This window comes from Ceratotherium simum, chromosome 4 (assembly GCF_057802395.1).
Source record: "Ceratotherium simum simum isolate JZ-2026a chromosome 4, ASM5780239v1, whole genome shotgun sequence".
Taxonomy (NCBI): Eukaryota; Metazoa; Chordata; class Mammalia; order Perissodactyla; family Rhinocerotidae; genus Ceratotherium; species Ceratotherium simum.
This window is the reverse complement of record NC_141903.1, coordinates 40688532-40706215: the sequence shown is the minus strand read 5'-3', so window position 1 is coordinate 40706215 and position 17684 is coordinate 40688532. Positions and strand designations below refer to the sequence as shown.

Here is a 17684-nt window from a genome sequence, read left to right as displayed (position 1 = left end):
CTGGAGAGAGGGAACAGTATGAGCAGAGGCACGGGGGAGTGAGGGTGGGCTGGAGACACAGCGGCCTGTGGAGTGGAAGGATGGGGCTGAGGGGGTGGACCAAAGTCTGGAAGCTGCAGAAGCATTTTAAGCAGGGTCTATCCCGCTGTGGCTGCAACTTCCAAATACTCGCTCTGGAGGAGGAATCACAGGCCCCGGGGTGGGTGGGTTGGCTGAAACCCTCCAGCTTTGTGCTAGGAGACAGGTGATCTTGGTTTGGTCCAGGGTATAGCTTTGGAGGCTGAGGGAGATGAGGAGGGGGCACGGACCCCATAGTTTGCGGCTAGGCTGTGGAGGTTGGGGGACAATGAGAGTTGCTTTCCTGGAGCATAGAGTCCCCCAAAGCTTCCAGTCCCTCCTACTCTCCCCGGAAAGAATGTGAGGAGGTCCCACCTTCTGTGAGGTGTGCCCCTGAACTTCACTTTGTGGCCCCCCACCTCCAGCTAGTAAAGTACCATCCCCAAGTTGGAGGCAATCCAAGGATGAAACAGGATGTTCTGGGTCCTAGATCCAGTATTCTGAACCCCAGGTGCAGTTCTGGCCTCTCCACTCTGGGACATTCAGTTCTAGGGTTCCAGAGCAGGTGGGATCATGTCACAGTGTCTTCTGTCCATGGGTATAGACACACATGCTATGTTAGGAAACAGCCCTGGGTGGAAGCATCAGGGGGGCTTTGTGTGACCTGAGGCAGCTGCTTTTCTTACATGCATCTCAGTTGGCAAATCTTTAAAATGGGTAGAACAACTTGGTAGGTGTTGTACTGTGGTGGGGGGACACGAGGTGGAGGCTCTACCCTGGCCCTGGCTCCCCCACTCTCCTTCACCCCACTCAACTGCTCTGAGGCCTGGTCAAAGGGAAATGATCCTTTTGGCCTGAGAGGGAGCCTACTGCCTGGCAGCCAGCCTGCCACTAGCTCAGAAGGGAGAGGTGGAGTGGGGGCACCAAGTGTCCCTGGCTCCAGCCCGGGGTAGAGGGCAAAGCCACCTACATGGCAGCCACCACCTCCTGGGCAGTCCAGCCTCCTGTCTCATGTGGCAGGAGCATCAGGGTCAAACCCTTCTGAGACCAAAACTGCTTCCAGAGTTGTCCTCAGGCCACCGCTGCTTCTCCCCCTGCCCGGGGTCTCCAGCACAAACACCCTGTTTTACTCCTGCTGTTTCCCAAACAACCCATCAGATCTGACCTCCCTGGTCTGTGCTGGTCAGCCCACTGTCTGGCCCCTGCTAGGCCGTGTGGGAAGGCCCGGGGGCGGGCTCACTTACTTAATCCTGGAAAAAGAGACAAGAAGTAGATACTCCCAGCCCTACTGAGCAGATGAGGAAACGGGCTCAGAGGGATGAAGTGACAGAAGCCTCAGAGGAACGTGTGTTTCCCAGGGTTTCAGTTGAATTTGGACCTGAATTGGGGGAGGGGTTTGTCAGAGAGTTGTCGGCTATTCTCTATTTTGTACATTTCCTGGGAAAAAGCATCCCCTTATCAGTCCCCCATTGTCAGCTGGTACAAGTGGGGCCAGGGGCCAAAATTCTCAAGGGCTAGGATGCCAGCGAGCCTACTGAGGCCGGCTCTGGGGTTCCCGGGCAACCAGAGCTACCGCACAGATCCCTCTGGTCGCGGGACAGAGCCCTCCAAAGTCAGGTATGAGCCAACCCAGTCTCCCTCCAGGAAGAGGAGGCAGGGCTGGGTCTGAAGTCTGTGCAGGCTCTTAGGGCTCAGGAGAGCCCTGTCAAAGTGCTGCTTCTCCAGCAGCCACTGAGCTGGGCTGGCGGGCACCAGCTAGAGCAAGGCGAGGGAGTACCCAGCCCTGGCAGGCTGAGGAGAGGGAGGAGTCAGAGACGGCTGTGTGCTGGGTTGACCCCCTCTGGGTCCAGCCTCGGGGCCTTTCACAGCCGCACATTAGTAACTTGAGTGAGTGAACAGGGCTGAGAACTATGCAACAGGTGAGGCTTTCTGCAAAGACCTACAGCTGTGGGAGGCATGGCCAGCAGACCCAGTCTCTGACCACGGTCCAGTGCCAATGGCTGAGAGGATCCAGCCTCTGACTGGGCAGCAGGCCAGCTTGGGCTGGATCCAGTGGGGAGACAGGGTCAGGGTTGAGAGTGAGGCCTTAGGTAGTCTGGGTTTGCATCCACTTCCCACACTTCCCAGTTCTGTGCTGTCTGAATTTCACTTTCCTTGTCTGTAAAGTGGGAATAAGGACTGAACTGACCTTGGGGCCACAGAGAAGCTGGGAACGCAGTGCCCTCTGTTGTTAGTGGTGGTTCTTGTTGCTTCTCTGGCTAGTAGAAGGGTGGGCTGCTGGGAAGGTGGGCTCCATGGAGGACTGAAAGCACAGGCCCATGTGAGGGCCCTGGAATCACGGGGCATGTTCCCTGATTGGTTTGTCCCCCAAGACCAGGCAGGAGTTTTGCTGAGAGAAGCAGGAGCTGGGGTCATGCTGCCGCCACCAGCAGGAAAGCCCGTTTTATGGTCAGCTCAGAAGAGGTGCTTTCCTAGAGTTTCAGCCACAGGCCTTGGCCCTGGCAGGCAGCTCGGGAAGGCATGGCCACTGCAGCCTCCTCGAGTTATTCACAGCTGACAAAAAAATTGCAGCGCCGACAATCAGCCTGACACACGCCACTGGTGTCCCCTAGCAACCGAGCTGGCAGTTTGGGCTGTACAGGGCCTCGCTGCCTGTGGCTCTGGATCTGGTTCCCAGGAGTTTATTTGGGAGCCTGACCTGGCCTTAGAGGGGCTGAGAGGGCGGGGGCAGCTCTCAGATGCACTCCCCCTGGGGGATAGCCATGGAGGAGCTCCCCAGGCCTCATTTCCACAGCTCTCCCAAGGAGAGGAAGGTCCTGTCCTCCCTACTCTTGCCACCTGCTGTCTTATCAGCGGGTCACACCTCATTTACTGTGTCCTCAGTGCCTGGGTTGTGGTCTCCTTGGCCTCCCACCAAAGCCCACCTTGTCCTGGGCAGTCTCAGCCTCCAGAACTCTGGCTCCTCAACCCCTATGTCTCCCATCTCTAGGACCTTCCCAACCCATTAGTGTTCCCACCCCGCTCGTACCCAGTCACCCCTCCAACTGCTCCCTGGTCCCCAAGTCCCCAAATCTCCCTCATTAACCACAACCTCCTGCTCTCCTGCTCTGTCCCCTCCCAAGCTCCCCACCCTTCGCTGTCCCCTGTTTTCTTCACTCCTACCTTGTTTGGCATTAATTAGCTCCCTGCCTGTGCCCTTGCCCCTGTGTGGAGGCCATGCCCCTGGCAGAACCTCACCCAGTAGGAGCCACTCTGCCCACCAGGAGCAATCCCATAGCAGAGAGCCTTGCCAGCTGCCTGCCAGCCACCCTTGGCAGGACACAAGCCAGCAAGATTCTGGGCTCCCCGACCCCCCACCTGTCTCCACCGCTGCTTCACCTTCCTCAGGGCTCCCCCTGCTCTTAGCAGACAGCTTCACCTGCTGTTCCTCAGACCAGAACCCTCCAGCTTAATGTCAGTAGAGCCCTCTGCATCCACTCTCTGCCCTTTCCTCCCATCTCCTCCCTTGCCCCTCAGCCCACGCCCTGCAGCCTCGGAGTCTCTGTCTTGTCTGCATCTCTCCATCTCTAGGACTCCCCCAGCATTTGAATTTATTTCATCTTCTCCCGTCTTGGAAAGCAAATCCTCCCTCTCCAGTTCCCTCTAGTCCTGGGTTTCTCCACCTCCATCCCCATCTCTCCTTTCCTGTGTTCCCTCACTGCTCTTACTTCTTGCTTCCCACTCTGGCCAGGCTCCTGCCACCACCATATTCCAGAAGCATGCACCAGGGCCACCAACAGCCTCCATCTCCTTATGTCCAGTGGCTGCTTCTCCGTCCTCATCCTCCAGCCCTCTCAGCAGTGTTTGCCATAGTGAAACATGCTCTTGGTCTTGAAATACTTTTCCTGTGGATGCTCTGACCAGATCCCTCCTTAATACCCTAGTCGTTCTGCTCCCTCTATGAGTGCTCCTTGGTCCCAGTGATCATTCGCCACGCTTGGCCTGACCTCTCAATGCCACCTCTGCTCCATGGCTTTGCTCCCCATCAGGAAGCTGGCTGCAGGCCACACCTCCCTTCTGAGTTCCAGCATCTCATGCCCGACATGCCCAGGGATCCAAGCCTGCTCCTCCCACAGCCTCCCCATTCCCCATGCATGCCCCATTAGTGGTCCATTCTAGCTCAAGATAACTGGCTGGGAGTCTTCCCTGCACCTCCCCTCTCCTCATCCCACATCTAGGTTCTCTCTGCAAAACTTGCTGATGTCAAAACAACTTCACCAACATGTATCAACCTGCTTTTATTACCAACTCCTGCCCTAGTTTTAGGAGACTTTTCTACTTGATTCATTTTTGTACTCTTGATTTTGTGTGTGTGTGTGTGTGAGGAAGATCAGCCCTGAGCTAACATCCATGCCAATCCTCCTCTTTTTGCTGAGGAAAACTGGCCCTGGGCTAACATCCGTGCCCATCTTCCTCCACTTTATATGGGACGCTGCCACAGCATGGCCTGACAAGCGGTGTGTCAGTGTGCGCCCGGGATCCAAACCCGGGCCGCCAGCAGTAGAGTGCGCACGCTTAACCGCTATGCCACGGGGCTGGCCCCTGATTTTTTTTTTTTTTTTAAGAGAATGTTCTATCTTTGTAATCAGAAACAATAACGACAATGTAAGGAGCCTGATAACCTGGGTGAGCTTATAAGGTGGTGTCAATACTTTGTCTCCAAGCTATCACAGAAGAGGAATTCTACAACCTTCAGTAACGTGTAACTATGTGACTAAGAGTCTTGGGAGAAATTAGAGAAGTAGTTGATGATTCCAGGGTGAGAAGGGAATAAGGGGTCACAATGTGAGTGTGTACCAACCAAAGAATGTTGGCATCGTTGGGATTCTTACAGAAGGAAGCATTTCTGTCTTCTATAGCAGGAATCTGCAGATGGTACTGATGGTGTAGTGTACCCTTGTCAGGAAAAAAAATTGAGCATTGACTTGCAATATATTGTATTTTTAATATCTCATTCAGATCTACCACTGTATATTGTAAAACAAACGTAATCAGAATTTCTAATAGGATAAAAAATATATACCAGTAGAAGTTCTAGTATTTCTTCCTATGCCATGATAAACTATCTAACTCAGCAGCCTGTGCAGCTGTCTTTGGAGGCCCCTGGCCGAGGGCAGTAATTATCAGATTCCACAGTGCTATGAAATATGTATATTTGAGAGCCCCACCCCCAGAAAGTTTGATATTCCCCCAAGTCTGGGAATCTGTGTTTTTAACTAGCCACCACAAGGATCTTGATGCCAATAATTCATTTGAGCTTGCCTTGAGAAACCTTGCTCTAGAGTTTGAGATGGAAGACAAAAAAAAACTATATATTTTAACAGGAAGTAGTTAAGAATAACTCTTGCTTTTGAGGGGAGATCTCTGCAACTCTGAGCCCCACCTCATCTTTAGAGGTTGCCTTTAAGGGTGGTGTAAACTCCAGAATGGCACGTTTGAGAATTTTTTTTTTTTTTTTTTTGTGAGGAGATCAGCACTGTGCTAACACCTGCCAATCCTCCTCTTTTTTTTTTTTTGCTGAGGAAGACTGGCCCTGGGCTAACATCCGTGCCCATCTTCCTCCACTTTATATGGGATGCCGCCACAGCATGGCTTGCCAAGCAGTGTGTCGGTGCGCGCCCGGGATCCGAACCGGTGACCCCGGGCTACTGCAGTGGAGCGTGTGCACTTAACCACTTGCGCCACCAGGCCGGCCCCGAGAAATTTTTTAAAAGCTGGACCTTGACTGATCTGTTTTCAGGTTGCGTAAAGTGACTGGTTTGTTCTGAGGCCTCCAAAGAGAGGTGGAATCCGTCCACTGTCCCCATGCATGCTAGGCAGTGTGACTGCCAGGAGGGAAACAGACCAGGATACGGGAGAATAATGTTGGGCTGCTTAGATGCGGTAACAGGGAAGGCCTTTGGAGATGACCTTTGAGCCAAGACCGAAGGGACGAGCTCCAGCCTTGGGAAGAGAGGGGTGAAGAGCATTCTGGGTTAAGAGTTGAATATATACCAAGGCCCCAAGGCAGAAGTGGGCTGGACACAGAAAGAAGGGGACTGGAGGGCAGTGTGGCTGAGCCTAGAGGACCATAGGACATAGGCTATGAGGTGACAGTGGGAGGTCACGTTGGGCAAGGCTTTGGGGTGTGGCTCTGATTTTTTTAAGTGTGACAGGAAGGAAGCTGTGTTTGTTTTCTAGGTCTATTGTAACAAAGTACTACAAACTTGGCGGCTTTAAACAACAGAAATTTGTTTTCTCACAGTTCTAGAGGCCAGAGGTCTAAGATCAAGGTGTCGGCAAGGTGGATTCCTTCTAGAGGCTCTGAGGGAGAATCTCCCATGCCTCTCTCCTGGCTTCTGGTGGTTGCCGGGAACCCTTGGCGTTCCTTGACTTGTAGACCCGTGACTCCAGTTTCTGCCTCTGTCATCACATGGCACTTGCCCTGTATATGTCTTCACGTGGCCTTTATTTAACCCTTTGGATTTAGGGTTCATTGATATTCGCTATGACCTCATCTCAACTAATTGTATCTGAGGTTCCAGGTGGACATAAATTTTGGCAGGGGACACTATTCAACCCAGTACAGAAGCCATCGGAGGTTTTAAGGGGAGGAGAATTTACATTTTAAGAAGATTTACATTTACATCTCCAGGAGATTGCTCTGGGATTGCAGAGGGTCTGAATGACTGATTATCCAGGTGAAGATGATGGAGGTGACTTGGAAGTAGAGGGAGCTGATGGGAAAGAATCACATTCACCAGGAGGGACTGGTGGGGCACACTTAGGGATCAGCTCTGGGGGCAGATGAGGAGCCAGGCCCTTAAGGATGACTCTGGGGTCTCAGCACTTACACACACCTCACCCCACCCCATCCCCACTAAATCCCTCCTCAGCTCCTCTTGGCCTGGCTCAGTCAGGCCTCAAAGGCTGACATTCTAGCCACAAGGCCTCGCTCTGCCTCTCCCCAGCCTGGCCTTACCCTGGATCCTTGTACCCAGCCTATGCCCTGCTGTGCTTAACTCCCACTCGGCCTTGCTGCCCCTTTCTCCGGGAAGCCTTCTCACCACCCCCAAGTCTGGGTCAGGACTGCCTGGTCCTGTCAGTACTTGATCAGCATCTGTCTGCCCAGGTCCCCAGAAGAAAGGGCCCCCAATGGCATTGCTCACCACTGAACCCAGGGCCCAACACAACATGAGTTCACAGAGCTTGCAGCCTGTGCTTAGGGACGCATGGAAGGCGGCTGCCCCTTGGGGAGGTGCTGGCCTCGAGGATGGCCTGGTATTCACAGTCTAGGCTGAGGTACACATACCAGCGTGGGGTCCTGCTGAGAATCCACACAGAGCCCATCCTGTGGAGGCCTGAGACTAGAGCAGGCATTCTGGGATATCCTTCACGACTAGGCTCAGGAAGGAGAGGAGGATGCTCATGCCGGCAAAGAGGTCTGATCACAGCTGCCTGCAGACCGGGAGACATGGTGGTCATGGCAACAGGTGGGGGCTCTGGAACCCACAGGTCACCCCAGGCAGCTTAAGGCCGTGAAGACTGAACTCAGCCTTTAAGATCGAACGCAGCTGGAGACAGAGGTACTAGCCCCAGCTGGAAAAACCCTGGTGGGACCCAGAATTCCAAGTCAGCAGCTCCTGGCCAGCTATCTCTGCTCTGGAGGCTCCAGCCTAAGCTGAAGATGATGCCAGAACAAGGAAATGCCTTGAAGGAGGGGGCCTGGTCTTGGCCACAGAAGTATGATGTACCCTAAGAGCAGCCGTTGAGGGACGGCACCCTGGGGAAAGCTGCCAGGTGGACAGGGAGCAACACGGCCCATCCTTCAGGTGCTTCCAGACCAGCTGCAGGGCGGGTCCGTGTCCCATGGGCTAAGCAGGCTGGTCTCCCAGGCGCTGAGAGGCTCTTCTTGCTAACTGGCTTAAGGGAGTCAGAGAGGCCCTTGCCCTTCCCCCTGAGGACTTCTGTCTCTGCCTAAGCGAACGTGGCCATGTGGAGGGGGGCCTTGGCCAGAGCAGGTGTGGGCCTGGCTCTGGTCTCAGTGCAGCAGGTGGACGTGGGTCAGTCACAGGCTGGACCCAGGTGGGTCAGGGATTGCCTCTCTGCTTGAAGCTGTTCTGCTGGAGCTGTCTCTGCTCTCTGTACCATGACCGTTCGTGTCTCAGGACTGGAGGTGGTTTTTTGCCGTGGTGCTTGTGGCTGAAGAGTGTCTTTAATGAGAAAGAGGCCTTGGACAGGAGGCAGAGGGATGGACTTGGTGACACGCGTGAGGCCCCAGTCAGCCTTGGGGCACTGTGTATATAGGGGAGAGCAGCCATGTTGAAAGGGCCTTGGGGGGCAGCGTGGCCAACTCAGCCAGGAAGTTAAGGCCGAGAGGAGGAAGCTCAAGTCAGCAGTCTGAGCTAACCAGGTGCTCTCCCTGCCCACTGTGGCTCAGCCAGGGGCCACGGGGCCAAGGCTGTGCTCAGCCTGTGTTTTGGATCAGAGAATTGCAGCTCAGGGCTGAGGATGCACTCTGGGTCTGGGAATTGATTCCCACATGTCCTGGGCAGGTTGGCACTGGTGGCCCCCAGAGCTGGCAGGTCACGGGTGGCTGCCTGTGAGTAAGATGGAAAATTTCTCTTGTGTTTCCTCAGGTTAGAAATCTGTGCTACATGGTGACAAGGCGCGAGAGAACGAAACATGCCATCTGCAAACTCCAGGAGCAGATATTCCACCTGCAGATGAAACTTATTGAACAGGATCTGTGTCGAGGTAGGCACCTTCCCTGCCCACCGCTGGCCGCCTCTTGGGGTGCACACTCTCAAGGGGCTGGGGCCAAGGAGAGTGTGTGTCTTTGGGGCCTGGTAGGTGCATGTGTGTGGGGCCAGGGGCCACTGGCCCCCACCCCTACCCTCCATATCCAGTTAGTAGGCCAAGATGGGGACTTCTCAGGGCCCTCGTTGTGTGGTGGTAGGCAAGGAGACAGAGCCTGAAATGTGGGCATCAGGCCTACTCTCAGAGAGCTTTCTGGTTCACTGGGAACACCCAGATAGTGCCAGGGCCATAGTGGTTCAGGAGTAAATTGCATGTGAACAGGTGGAAACTGAAAGTCCTAGTGGCTCTATGCTGGTAGTGGGCAGGAAGGGCCCGAAGCTGGCGAGCTTCCCTGAACCCCGTGTGCCTGCACGTTGATCCTGAAGAAGGCAGCTGCCCAGAGATGGAAGAGGACCTGGGCATTCTTTCTCTCTGACCTCATGTGATAGGATTCAGGCCCTGCACCAGCAGTTTTCTTCTCTCTTTTCTTCTTATTGTCTTACTACCACGTGCATTTGACAGATCTGGAAATCAAAGGCCAAAGAAGCTCCGACATTGCTCTCAACTGTTAGTTGTATCGACTGTTAGTTGTATCGATATTGCAGACACGAGGCCTTCCCCGGAGTGTTTACATGTCAAGGAGGGCAAAGCTGAACTCAAAAAATGGTGCTCTCTTGTAGAATTACATGCAGCAGAAATAGCTGGATGGAGAGAGATGTTGAGCCAGGAGCTGCCACTGCCAGCTCAGCCTCTGGGTCAGGCCGGGCCTGGAGTGGAGAGGGAGGAGAGCTGGACCTGGTACCACCACACCCCTGCCCGAGAGCCGAGCTGCCTCATTTGCGCTCTGGGATCACTGCCCACTCTGGTGCAAGAAACCAGTACTGCGAAGTACAGGTGCTGGGTCAGGCCAGGTCATGGCCATGCAGAGGTCAGAGCTCACCGTGCACACCCAAGAGTATGGCAGCTTCCTGGCTACTGGAGCTTTCCGGCTTCCCTCTCGTCTGTTGATTCATTCAGCAGGCACTAACAGCGTCAGCAGGGTGCCGGGCCCTGTGCTGGATGCTGCAGGGCACACTGCCGTGGACTGAATGGACCAGGTTCCTACCCTTGTGGAGCTCACCATCTGGAAAGATAAAAGGAAAGTGATGCCTAAGGGGCTGCAGTTGGTGCCAGTGCAGTGACAGCTGTATCAGGGATGGCTTCACGGCAGTGGTGATTCTGGAACAACATCTCAGGCCTCTTGGCTCTCACTGTGGCCACACATCCAGCTGCAGAAGGAGAGGCAGCAGAGAGCGGCAAGACACGTAGTACTCTCAGGCACAGGATTCCAGAAACATGGTCAAGAGTCTGGTGGGTCCGCATCTCCGCATTGAGTCTGGGGACATTTGCAGCTCCTAGACGTGAGTGGCAGCAACAGGCAGCCCTGTGTTCCCGGCAGAGCATTTGGAGAGAAGACTGGTTTGCCTCTGCCAGAAGCTGATGCCTTCAGTGTTGTGACGCTTGACCCCTGGGGTTGGGCATGGGCTACAGGCATGTTGCTGAGGCCTCTCTGGCCAGAGGGCTAGAGACAGCTTCCCAGTGGCAGTGATATTTAGGCTGTGAGCTGAACCACGTGAAGGAGAGGACAAGGAAACAGCATATTTGGAAACCTAGAGGCCAGAGTTTGTCTCGTTAGAGAAACTGGAAGGAGGCTGGCATAGCTGCCACCAGGGCAGAATGAAGACGTCTAAAGTGAAGGCTGAAGAGTTGCCAGGGTCAGATGTGTGACGTCTTGTGGCCGTTGGAAGGAGCTCAGACTATCCTGAGGGCAGTGGGGAACCTCAGAAACCTCCCTCCAAAGTTTCTAGGCACTGATCCCATGTTATAGATGAGGAGACGAGGCCTGGTGTGAAGTTGCACAGGGAATTAACAGCAGAGCTGGGAACATTCCTGGAGCTGGGGCTGTGCCCCTCAACCTTCTCTTAAACCCTTATTCGGGAAGCCATCAAGCCTCTGGCTGAGAAGCTATAAGGCTTCTGGCAGCTAGGCGCCCCCCTTCCAGATGTCTCTCCCCTACTCCATTGTTTTCTGTGGCTTCCTAGATCTAAGTGGTCATGGACTGAAAGGATATGAGGGCTAGGTATGCAGCCCCGAATCTCCCATCTACTGTCTGACCTTGAAAGCAGACCAGGACATCAAGGCAGACTTACTCAAGGGGGCTGACTACTGTGTCAGGACTGGAACCCAAGCCTCTTGGCTCCTCTGATAGTGTTCTGTCCACCTTCATGTCTGACTCTGTGGCCTGGCATTGAAGGCCCTGCCCTGTCCACTCACCTCCAGCCAACCGTCCCACCCACCAGGACTCTCCCAAGATCTGTAGGCCATGTAGATCAGACTGCAGTCCAGGTCCTGCAAGGTGGTCCTCCACCTTCTTCGTGGTCCTGTGCCTTCCCCAAGCCCCTCAAGAGCAGCAGTGGGCAGTTACCCCTCTCCCCCATACCAGCCACCCCCTGACTCACTGGAGCCCCAGTTATCCCAGGCCCCCTATGGCTCTGAGCCTGGAGCATAGAGGCAGGACGAGGTGACCTGGAAGGTGAGGCCCCAGGTAATGGAGGACTCCTGGGATGATGCGCAGTGATTCTTGTTCTGGCTGAGGCTGCTTGGGGTAACCACCTCCCTCTTGCTCTCTGTTTCCCTGACACAGAGCGGTCTGGGAGGAGAGCAAAGGGCAAGAAGAGCGACTCGAAAAGGAAAGGCCGTGAGGGCCCAAAGGGCAGCCCTGAGAAGAAAGAAAAAGTGAAGGCGGGGCCTGACTCCGTCCTGGGGCAGCTGGGTGAGTGAGTGGCCATGCTGGCCTGGCGGACACTGCCAGGCTCACACCATCACTCCACTTGCAGCCGCCCATGTAAGGCCAGCAGGGACCACCAGCACCCCTTCTGCACAGAGTGGGAGGCCTAAAAGGGGCAACCAGGCCCTTCCTTGCCCAGGCGCTCACACTTTTCCAGCCATAAAGGAGTCTCTGAGCCCTGTCTGGTATTCTGAGAAATTTCCCTTTTGTAGACCTGGAGGCTGGCTCCAGGAGCTCAGGAACTGCCACTCATTCTCTTGGCCAGGGTCCTGGATGCTAGATTTTCCCGGAGGCCCTGAAGGGACCTGTAGGCCATCTGGGCCCTTCTAGGAGCCCAGCTCCAGGCAGGGAGTTGAGGATCTGCCAGAATTCTCCATCCTTGTCCCACTCTGCCAGAATCTTCTCAAATGGGCCCTCCCTTCACTACCAGCGAACCTTCCTGGAGCCACCCAGAGAGACCCAAAGGAGTAGCCACGGGCACTGGCCCAGCCCATCGTCACTCTCACCGACCTCCTTACTGCTACGCCATTAAGCAGAGCAGTCCTTGAGGGGCCCCCAGCTTTGGGGTCTGTCTCCCAGGATGTCACATGCTTCCTCTAGAACACTTCTCAGGGATCAAGGTGGAGACGCCTTTCAGACCTCCCCTCTAGCACCGAAGCCCCAGGTCATCTTTTATTTCCCTCAGTCTCTGGAAGGAGACAACTTGGGTATCTAATGGGAGGCCCAGTCTCACCAGCTGCCCCCTCCCAAGACCTCAATAGAGGAGGGAGAGCCCATAGCTGGAGCTGGCCCTAATGTGCAAGAGGGACCTTCTACCCAGATGAACCTACTGCCCTGTTCATGCCTGACGCCCTTATCCCAGTTCCTGCTTTGGAAGCTCTGAGGCAATCCAGCGCCCCCTAGTGGCCTGATGGCATTTTTCTCCATTGATCCATCCTCTGCACCATCAGGATGGGGTGTTGGGCAGGGCCGGCTTCATGCGTCTGTGCATTGTCAAAGGGCCCTCGCTTGGTTGAATGCTCTACTGTTGCCACCTTGAAATTCTTAATAATTTTTGAACAGGAAGTCTGCATTTTCACTTTGCACTCTCCTCCACAAATTATGAAGCCAGTTCCAGGAGTAGGATGTCCTGGGAAGGGGAGTAAATGGTGTGGACCCTACTTTTTGGTGTTGGTGGGAGGGATGGACAAAACAAGATAGCTCAAGTGGGCCTAGCACAGAGGGAAAGAGGGAGCAAGGTGCACAGTGGCATGCTGGGGAGGGCCAGGGAGGGCTTTCTGCCAGAGGGTGGGGGCACACACGTGCTGGCCTCTCACCTGCCTCCTCTCTCCTTGGCCAGGCCTGTCCACCTCGTTCCCCATCGATGGCACCTTCTTCAACAGCTGGCTGGCGCAGTCGGTGCAGATCACAGCAGAGAACATGGCCATGAGCGAGTGGTCACTAAACAACGGGCACCGTGAAGACCCCACTCCAGGGCTGCTGTCGGAGGAGCTGCTGCAAGATGAGGAGACACTGCTGAGCTTCATGCGGGACCCCTCACTGCGCCCCAGCGACCCTGCCAGGAAGGCCCGTGGCCGTACCCGCCTGCCTGCCAAGAAGAAACCACCACAGGACGTGCCTGGTTCACGGACGACTCCAGACCAACCTCCCAAGAAGCCCTGGGGCCAGGATGCAGGCAGCGGCAAGGGGGGTCAAGGGACACCTGGCAGGAAACCACCACGGCGAACGCCTTCTCACCTGCCATCCAGCCCAACGGCCGGGGACTGTCCCGTCCCAGCAGCCCCCGACAGCCCCCCACCACTGGCCCCCGAGACCCCGGACGAGGCAGCCCCAATGGCTGCCGACTCAAATGTCCAAGTGCCTGGCCCTACGGTGAGCCCCAAGCTCTCAAGCCGGCTCCAGCCGCCCCGCGAGAGCAAGGGAACCCGGAGATCGCCAGGGGCAAGGCCTGATGCCGGGATAGGACCGCCTTCAGCTGTGGCTGAGAGGCCAAAGGTCAGCCTACACTTTGACACTGAGACTGATGGCTACTTCTCTGATGGGGAGATGAGCGACTCAGACGTGGAGGCCGAGGACAGCGGGGTGCAGCGGGGTCCCCGGGAAGCAGGAACTGAGGAGGTGGTGCGCATGGGGGTACTGGCCTCCTAAGTCACCCCTATCCCTGTCCTGGGCCCTGCCCTGGTCCCCCCACGAGGCCTCAGCCCAGTCACAACTGCCATTTCCAATCTCTGCTGAGTGTCTCAGACCCTCGAGGTTGCCACTCTGTTGTGGTTTTATTTTTAATATAGAGAGTTTCGAATTCCACACTGTTGTCTTTCCTCTGTGCTGGCCTAGGACATTAGGATTCCTTCCACAGCTCTGGCCACAAGGACCGTACTAGGCCCTGTGCACCATCCCTGCCGTGGCAGCATCCCCGCCCCGGCCCACGTGGCATTGCTGGGCTCCTGGGTAGATGTAGGCAAGGTGAAGAAGAGCTCAGGACTCCAGCCTGCTGCCACTGGGTGACACAGACTGTTTGGGCATTATTTCATGGCAGATGGGCCAGCCCAGGGCCTGCCCCGCCTTGGCCCCAAATCCCACTGGGGTCTGTTTGGGGGCGTCCTGCTGCACTCCACTGATCCCCAAGGAAGTATAATAAGTGATACCCAGCCAGAGTCTACTCACTGTCACAAGCACAACGAGCTTATACGAGAAAGCACTGAGGGGGCGCAGAGGGCCCGTTGGTTCCAGGGGAACCACAGCCGTTCCTGATCAACCCACATCATCAGGCCTGCCCGCCCACCCCGCGACCCTCCACTCCCTTGCTGCTCCGCCCCTGCCAGTGCCCAGCCCGGGGGCTCTGGGAAGGGGTTCCCAGAATCCTTCCTGAGCTGTGCCGTTTACTCAGGGGACTCCCAAACAGCCAGCCGCCAGTGCCGGCGGAGGGCTGCAAGGGAGGGCCAGTGCCCAGACGGGCGTGGGGCTCAGACTTGACCGCTGCAGAGAATCGCTCTGGGGCTCCAACTTCCTTCCTTCCTTTGGGGCCAGTCTCAGCTGAAGTCTGGTCACTCCCAGACAGCTGACCAGACCAGACCATTTGCCTTTTCAAGTTTCCCAGTCCTGCTACAAGATAAGCTGCTTCCTCGGTTTCCTTTTGGAAACTCCTCCTTCCAACGAGCAGTGGGATCCCGGGGCCCAGGGCTGGCCGGTGGTGGCCCGCTGGGGCTGTTTTAAGTCTTGCTGGATGTTCCTGGTTCCTCTGTCCCTCTGAGCCTTAACCCTTTCCCAGCCATGCCCGCTCTCCCCCCAACCATGTCCTGCCTTCCCCGCCGCCACCCACCCACCCACCCCAGTTCCCAGATAGTTGCTCTGAAGAGTTTCAGTGGAGTGGCCCCAGGGTGATAGCTCAGGGAACAAACAAACAAGGAATTCAGTGAAAACATGTTTTTTTTTCTTTTATGAATTACTCCTGGGTCACTTCTGCCACTGGTAAAGCCAGAACTGCTCCACCAAGAACCTTGCAAAAGTCCAGTGAATCAGTCGAATCATTCTATGGATGCCAAAGAATATTTTGACCATAATACAGCACAGCCTGGACCTGACAACTTGTCACTTGGACTTTTTTTTAATGGAGTTCTTTAGCAACAAAGTATAGAAACATGTTCCTTGCACACACCCAAGGAGACGAGCGCAAGCTCTTGGAAGAGGATGGTGTTCTGCTGCTGAACTGTTGGAACCGGGAACCGGTGTTGGATTTCAGATCCTGGGCTGGGCCCCCTGTGAGCTTTCCTCAACTCTGAGACTCACAGTAGGGAAGAAGACTGACGGTGAGACCAGCCTGGCAAAAGTTTCTGCCCTGTGGTTCCCCCCATGCAGACACACAAGCGCAAATCAGCGGGATGGGGAGCAGTGTGACCTCCCACCCCCGACTCCAAAACTATCGAGGTACGACAGTGGCGTTGTCATCGACACTCAGTTTCATGTGAATTTTAGCAAAACAGGAAAGAAAGATATGACAAAGTTTAGAGGATTGGACGAATCTGTCCAGTCGGAGTGGACTTGGAGTGGGCTTCAAGGACTCTGGGCGTTGGGATGGCATGAGCTACCATGTAGAGTTTAGTCTGCCTGCTGCCTTGGTAGTAGTGGCCAGTGCAGTGTCAGCATCAGCGTCCCAACCCCATTCTCTGTTTACTGCCTTTGAACAGACCTTTTCCTTCCCCGTGCTTCAGGTCACCTCGGGTCACAACCATGTCTGTGCTGGATTGCCTGGTCTGACCTCGCAGGGAGCAAAGGGACGAGCTTAAAGAACAACCAAACTCTGCCAGGGGGATGGAGGCGGGGGTGCCAGGATGGCTCAGGTCCAATAGACTCAGCGCTTGGCCCTTACCCCTTCATCTATGCTGAGGCAGCCTTGGCTTCCTAGGGGCGGGGGTGGAGAAAGAACCAGGGAGGGAGTATGGTGGGTCTGGCCAGGGTCTGGACTAGATGAGCCAGGTGGGGCAGCCAGCACTCTTCAGGGGGTCTTTGCTCAAGTTGGCCTCTGGATTCCGACCCTCTTTTCACTTTGGACTGGACTTTCCCTGGGGCCTGCACAGAGCCAGTGTGTCTGTTTGGCTGGTTGGTGGGGGGCCCCTTCTCTCCGTGGCCTCACCCGGCAGCTGTTCACCTCTAGGATGTTGGCCAGGCTACAAGGAGGACAAGGATGCCGGTCCCCCCTGCTGTCCTTTCTGCCATTAGCCACAGCACCTTCAACTCTTTTTCTGGCCTACCACCCGCAGGGTAGACAGATGGCTTTGCCACCCCTGAGGTAAGGGTGGGAAGCAGAGAAGAAGGCAGAAGCCCTTTTCCAGGCTCTGTCTTTCGCTTGACCACCTCTGCCCACACTCAGTGGCCCTCCTCAGGAAGGGAGAAGCTGCTCTAACTCATTCTGGCTATTAGCCCCACTCTCCTGCCTCCACCTCCTTCCCCCTCATCACAGTGAGAAAGGAGAATGTGCAAGGAAAGTATTTTTATGGATCGTAAAGGTATTTTAAAACAAATAAGGAGAAGAAAGGTAGAAGGGTTTATTTTTTAAATGAGCTCTGATTTTGTGACAGTGTGTGAGCATTTGCAATGTAAGGGTCTCGGTTTCCTTGGAGAAGCCACCCTGGTGGATGTTGGACTGTGGGTGTGTGTGTGCCAGGGTGTCGTGTGTTTCACATGCATGCGTGTCTGCGTGTGCTGTGTATGGGCACACTATGGGACTTGCTGGGGCAATTCCTACAGAATCAACTGCCCAGTTCTAACAGACATTGGCAGCAGCTGGACTTGGCATTTCCTTGCTCACTGCCAGATGTGGCCAAGCTCTGCGGAATGGTCTGGATGCCTGTAGCAAGGCCCGTGGGTAAGCCACTTCCCACGCCCCTGGCCCAGCTGGCCACATTGGCCAGAGAACCAGGGCTGGAGTCTGGGACCTTTGGTTGTTCTTTAAGGCACTTCCTGTCACCTTGTCCCTCAGATGCACAACACTCTGTGCTCCACATCAGCTCGGGGTGAAGGGATGATATGAATGTCACAGGAGGAGACACCTTCTGTCTTTGTTTCAAAGAAAGTGATGTGCCATTTGTTAATATACAAGAGAAATATTGAAAATATATTGAAAAGAGCAATTTTAAATTATTTTTGGCTTATGTTGCAATATTTATTTTCTTGTATTAGAAAAGATTCCTTTGTAGAGAAAAAATGTATTTTTCATTAACGCAAAGACCTATTTCTCCTTTTTGTACATTGTCCATGTTCGCTACCCTTAACGAGCAATAGAATGTATGGCCGCCGTGGTGCGGCCAGTGCCCGCCGTGCCCTGCATGATTCTGTGTTGCCCTGCTGCGCAGCTCCCAGTCTCATCCTGTCCTGCTCACTCATGGGGGTTTCCAGACCCCAGCCCCCGCCTGGGCCTGTGTCTCAAGGAGCCCTTTGCACTCCCCGTGTGTTGGCAAACGCAGTTAATAAAGCAATGTTTTCTGTG

General features: G+C 55.1%; 1 protein-coding gene across 17 annotated transcripts in view; it reads left to right on the top strand.

Moving 5' to 3' along the window:
* The window catches only part of JADE2 (jade family PHD finger 2), a 53034-nt gene extending 35350 nt beyond the window's left edge, over positions 1-17684 (top strand). For 15 of the 17 annotated variants that reach the window (XM_087429794.1, XM_087429783.1, XM_087429786.1 and 12 more), the window contains 3 exons: positions 8715-8832; positions 11558-11686; positions 13041-17684. In XM_087429794.1, coding sequence (XP_087285920.1) covers positions 8715-8832; positions 11558-11686; positions 13041-13849 — 1056 coding nt within the window. In that variant the 3' untranslated portion in view covers positions 13850-17684. The remainder of the gene's footprint in view (positions 1-8714; positions 8833-11557; positions 11687-13040) is intronic. The other 2 variants (XM_087429797.1, XM_087429796.1) reach the window with 1 other exon arrangement.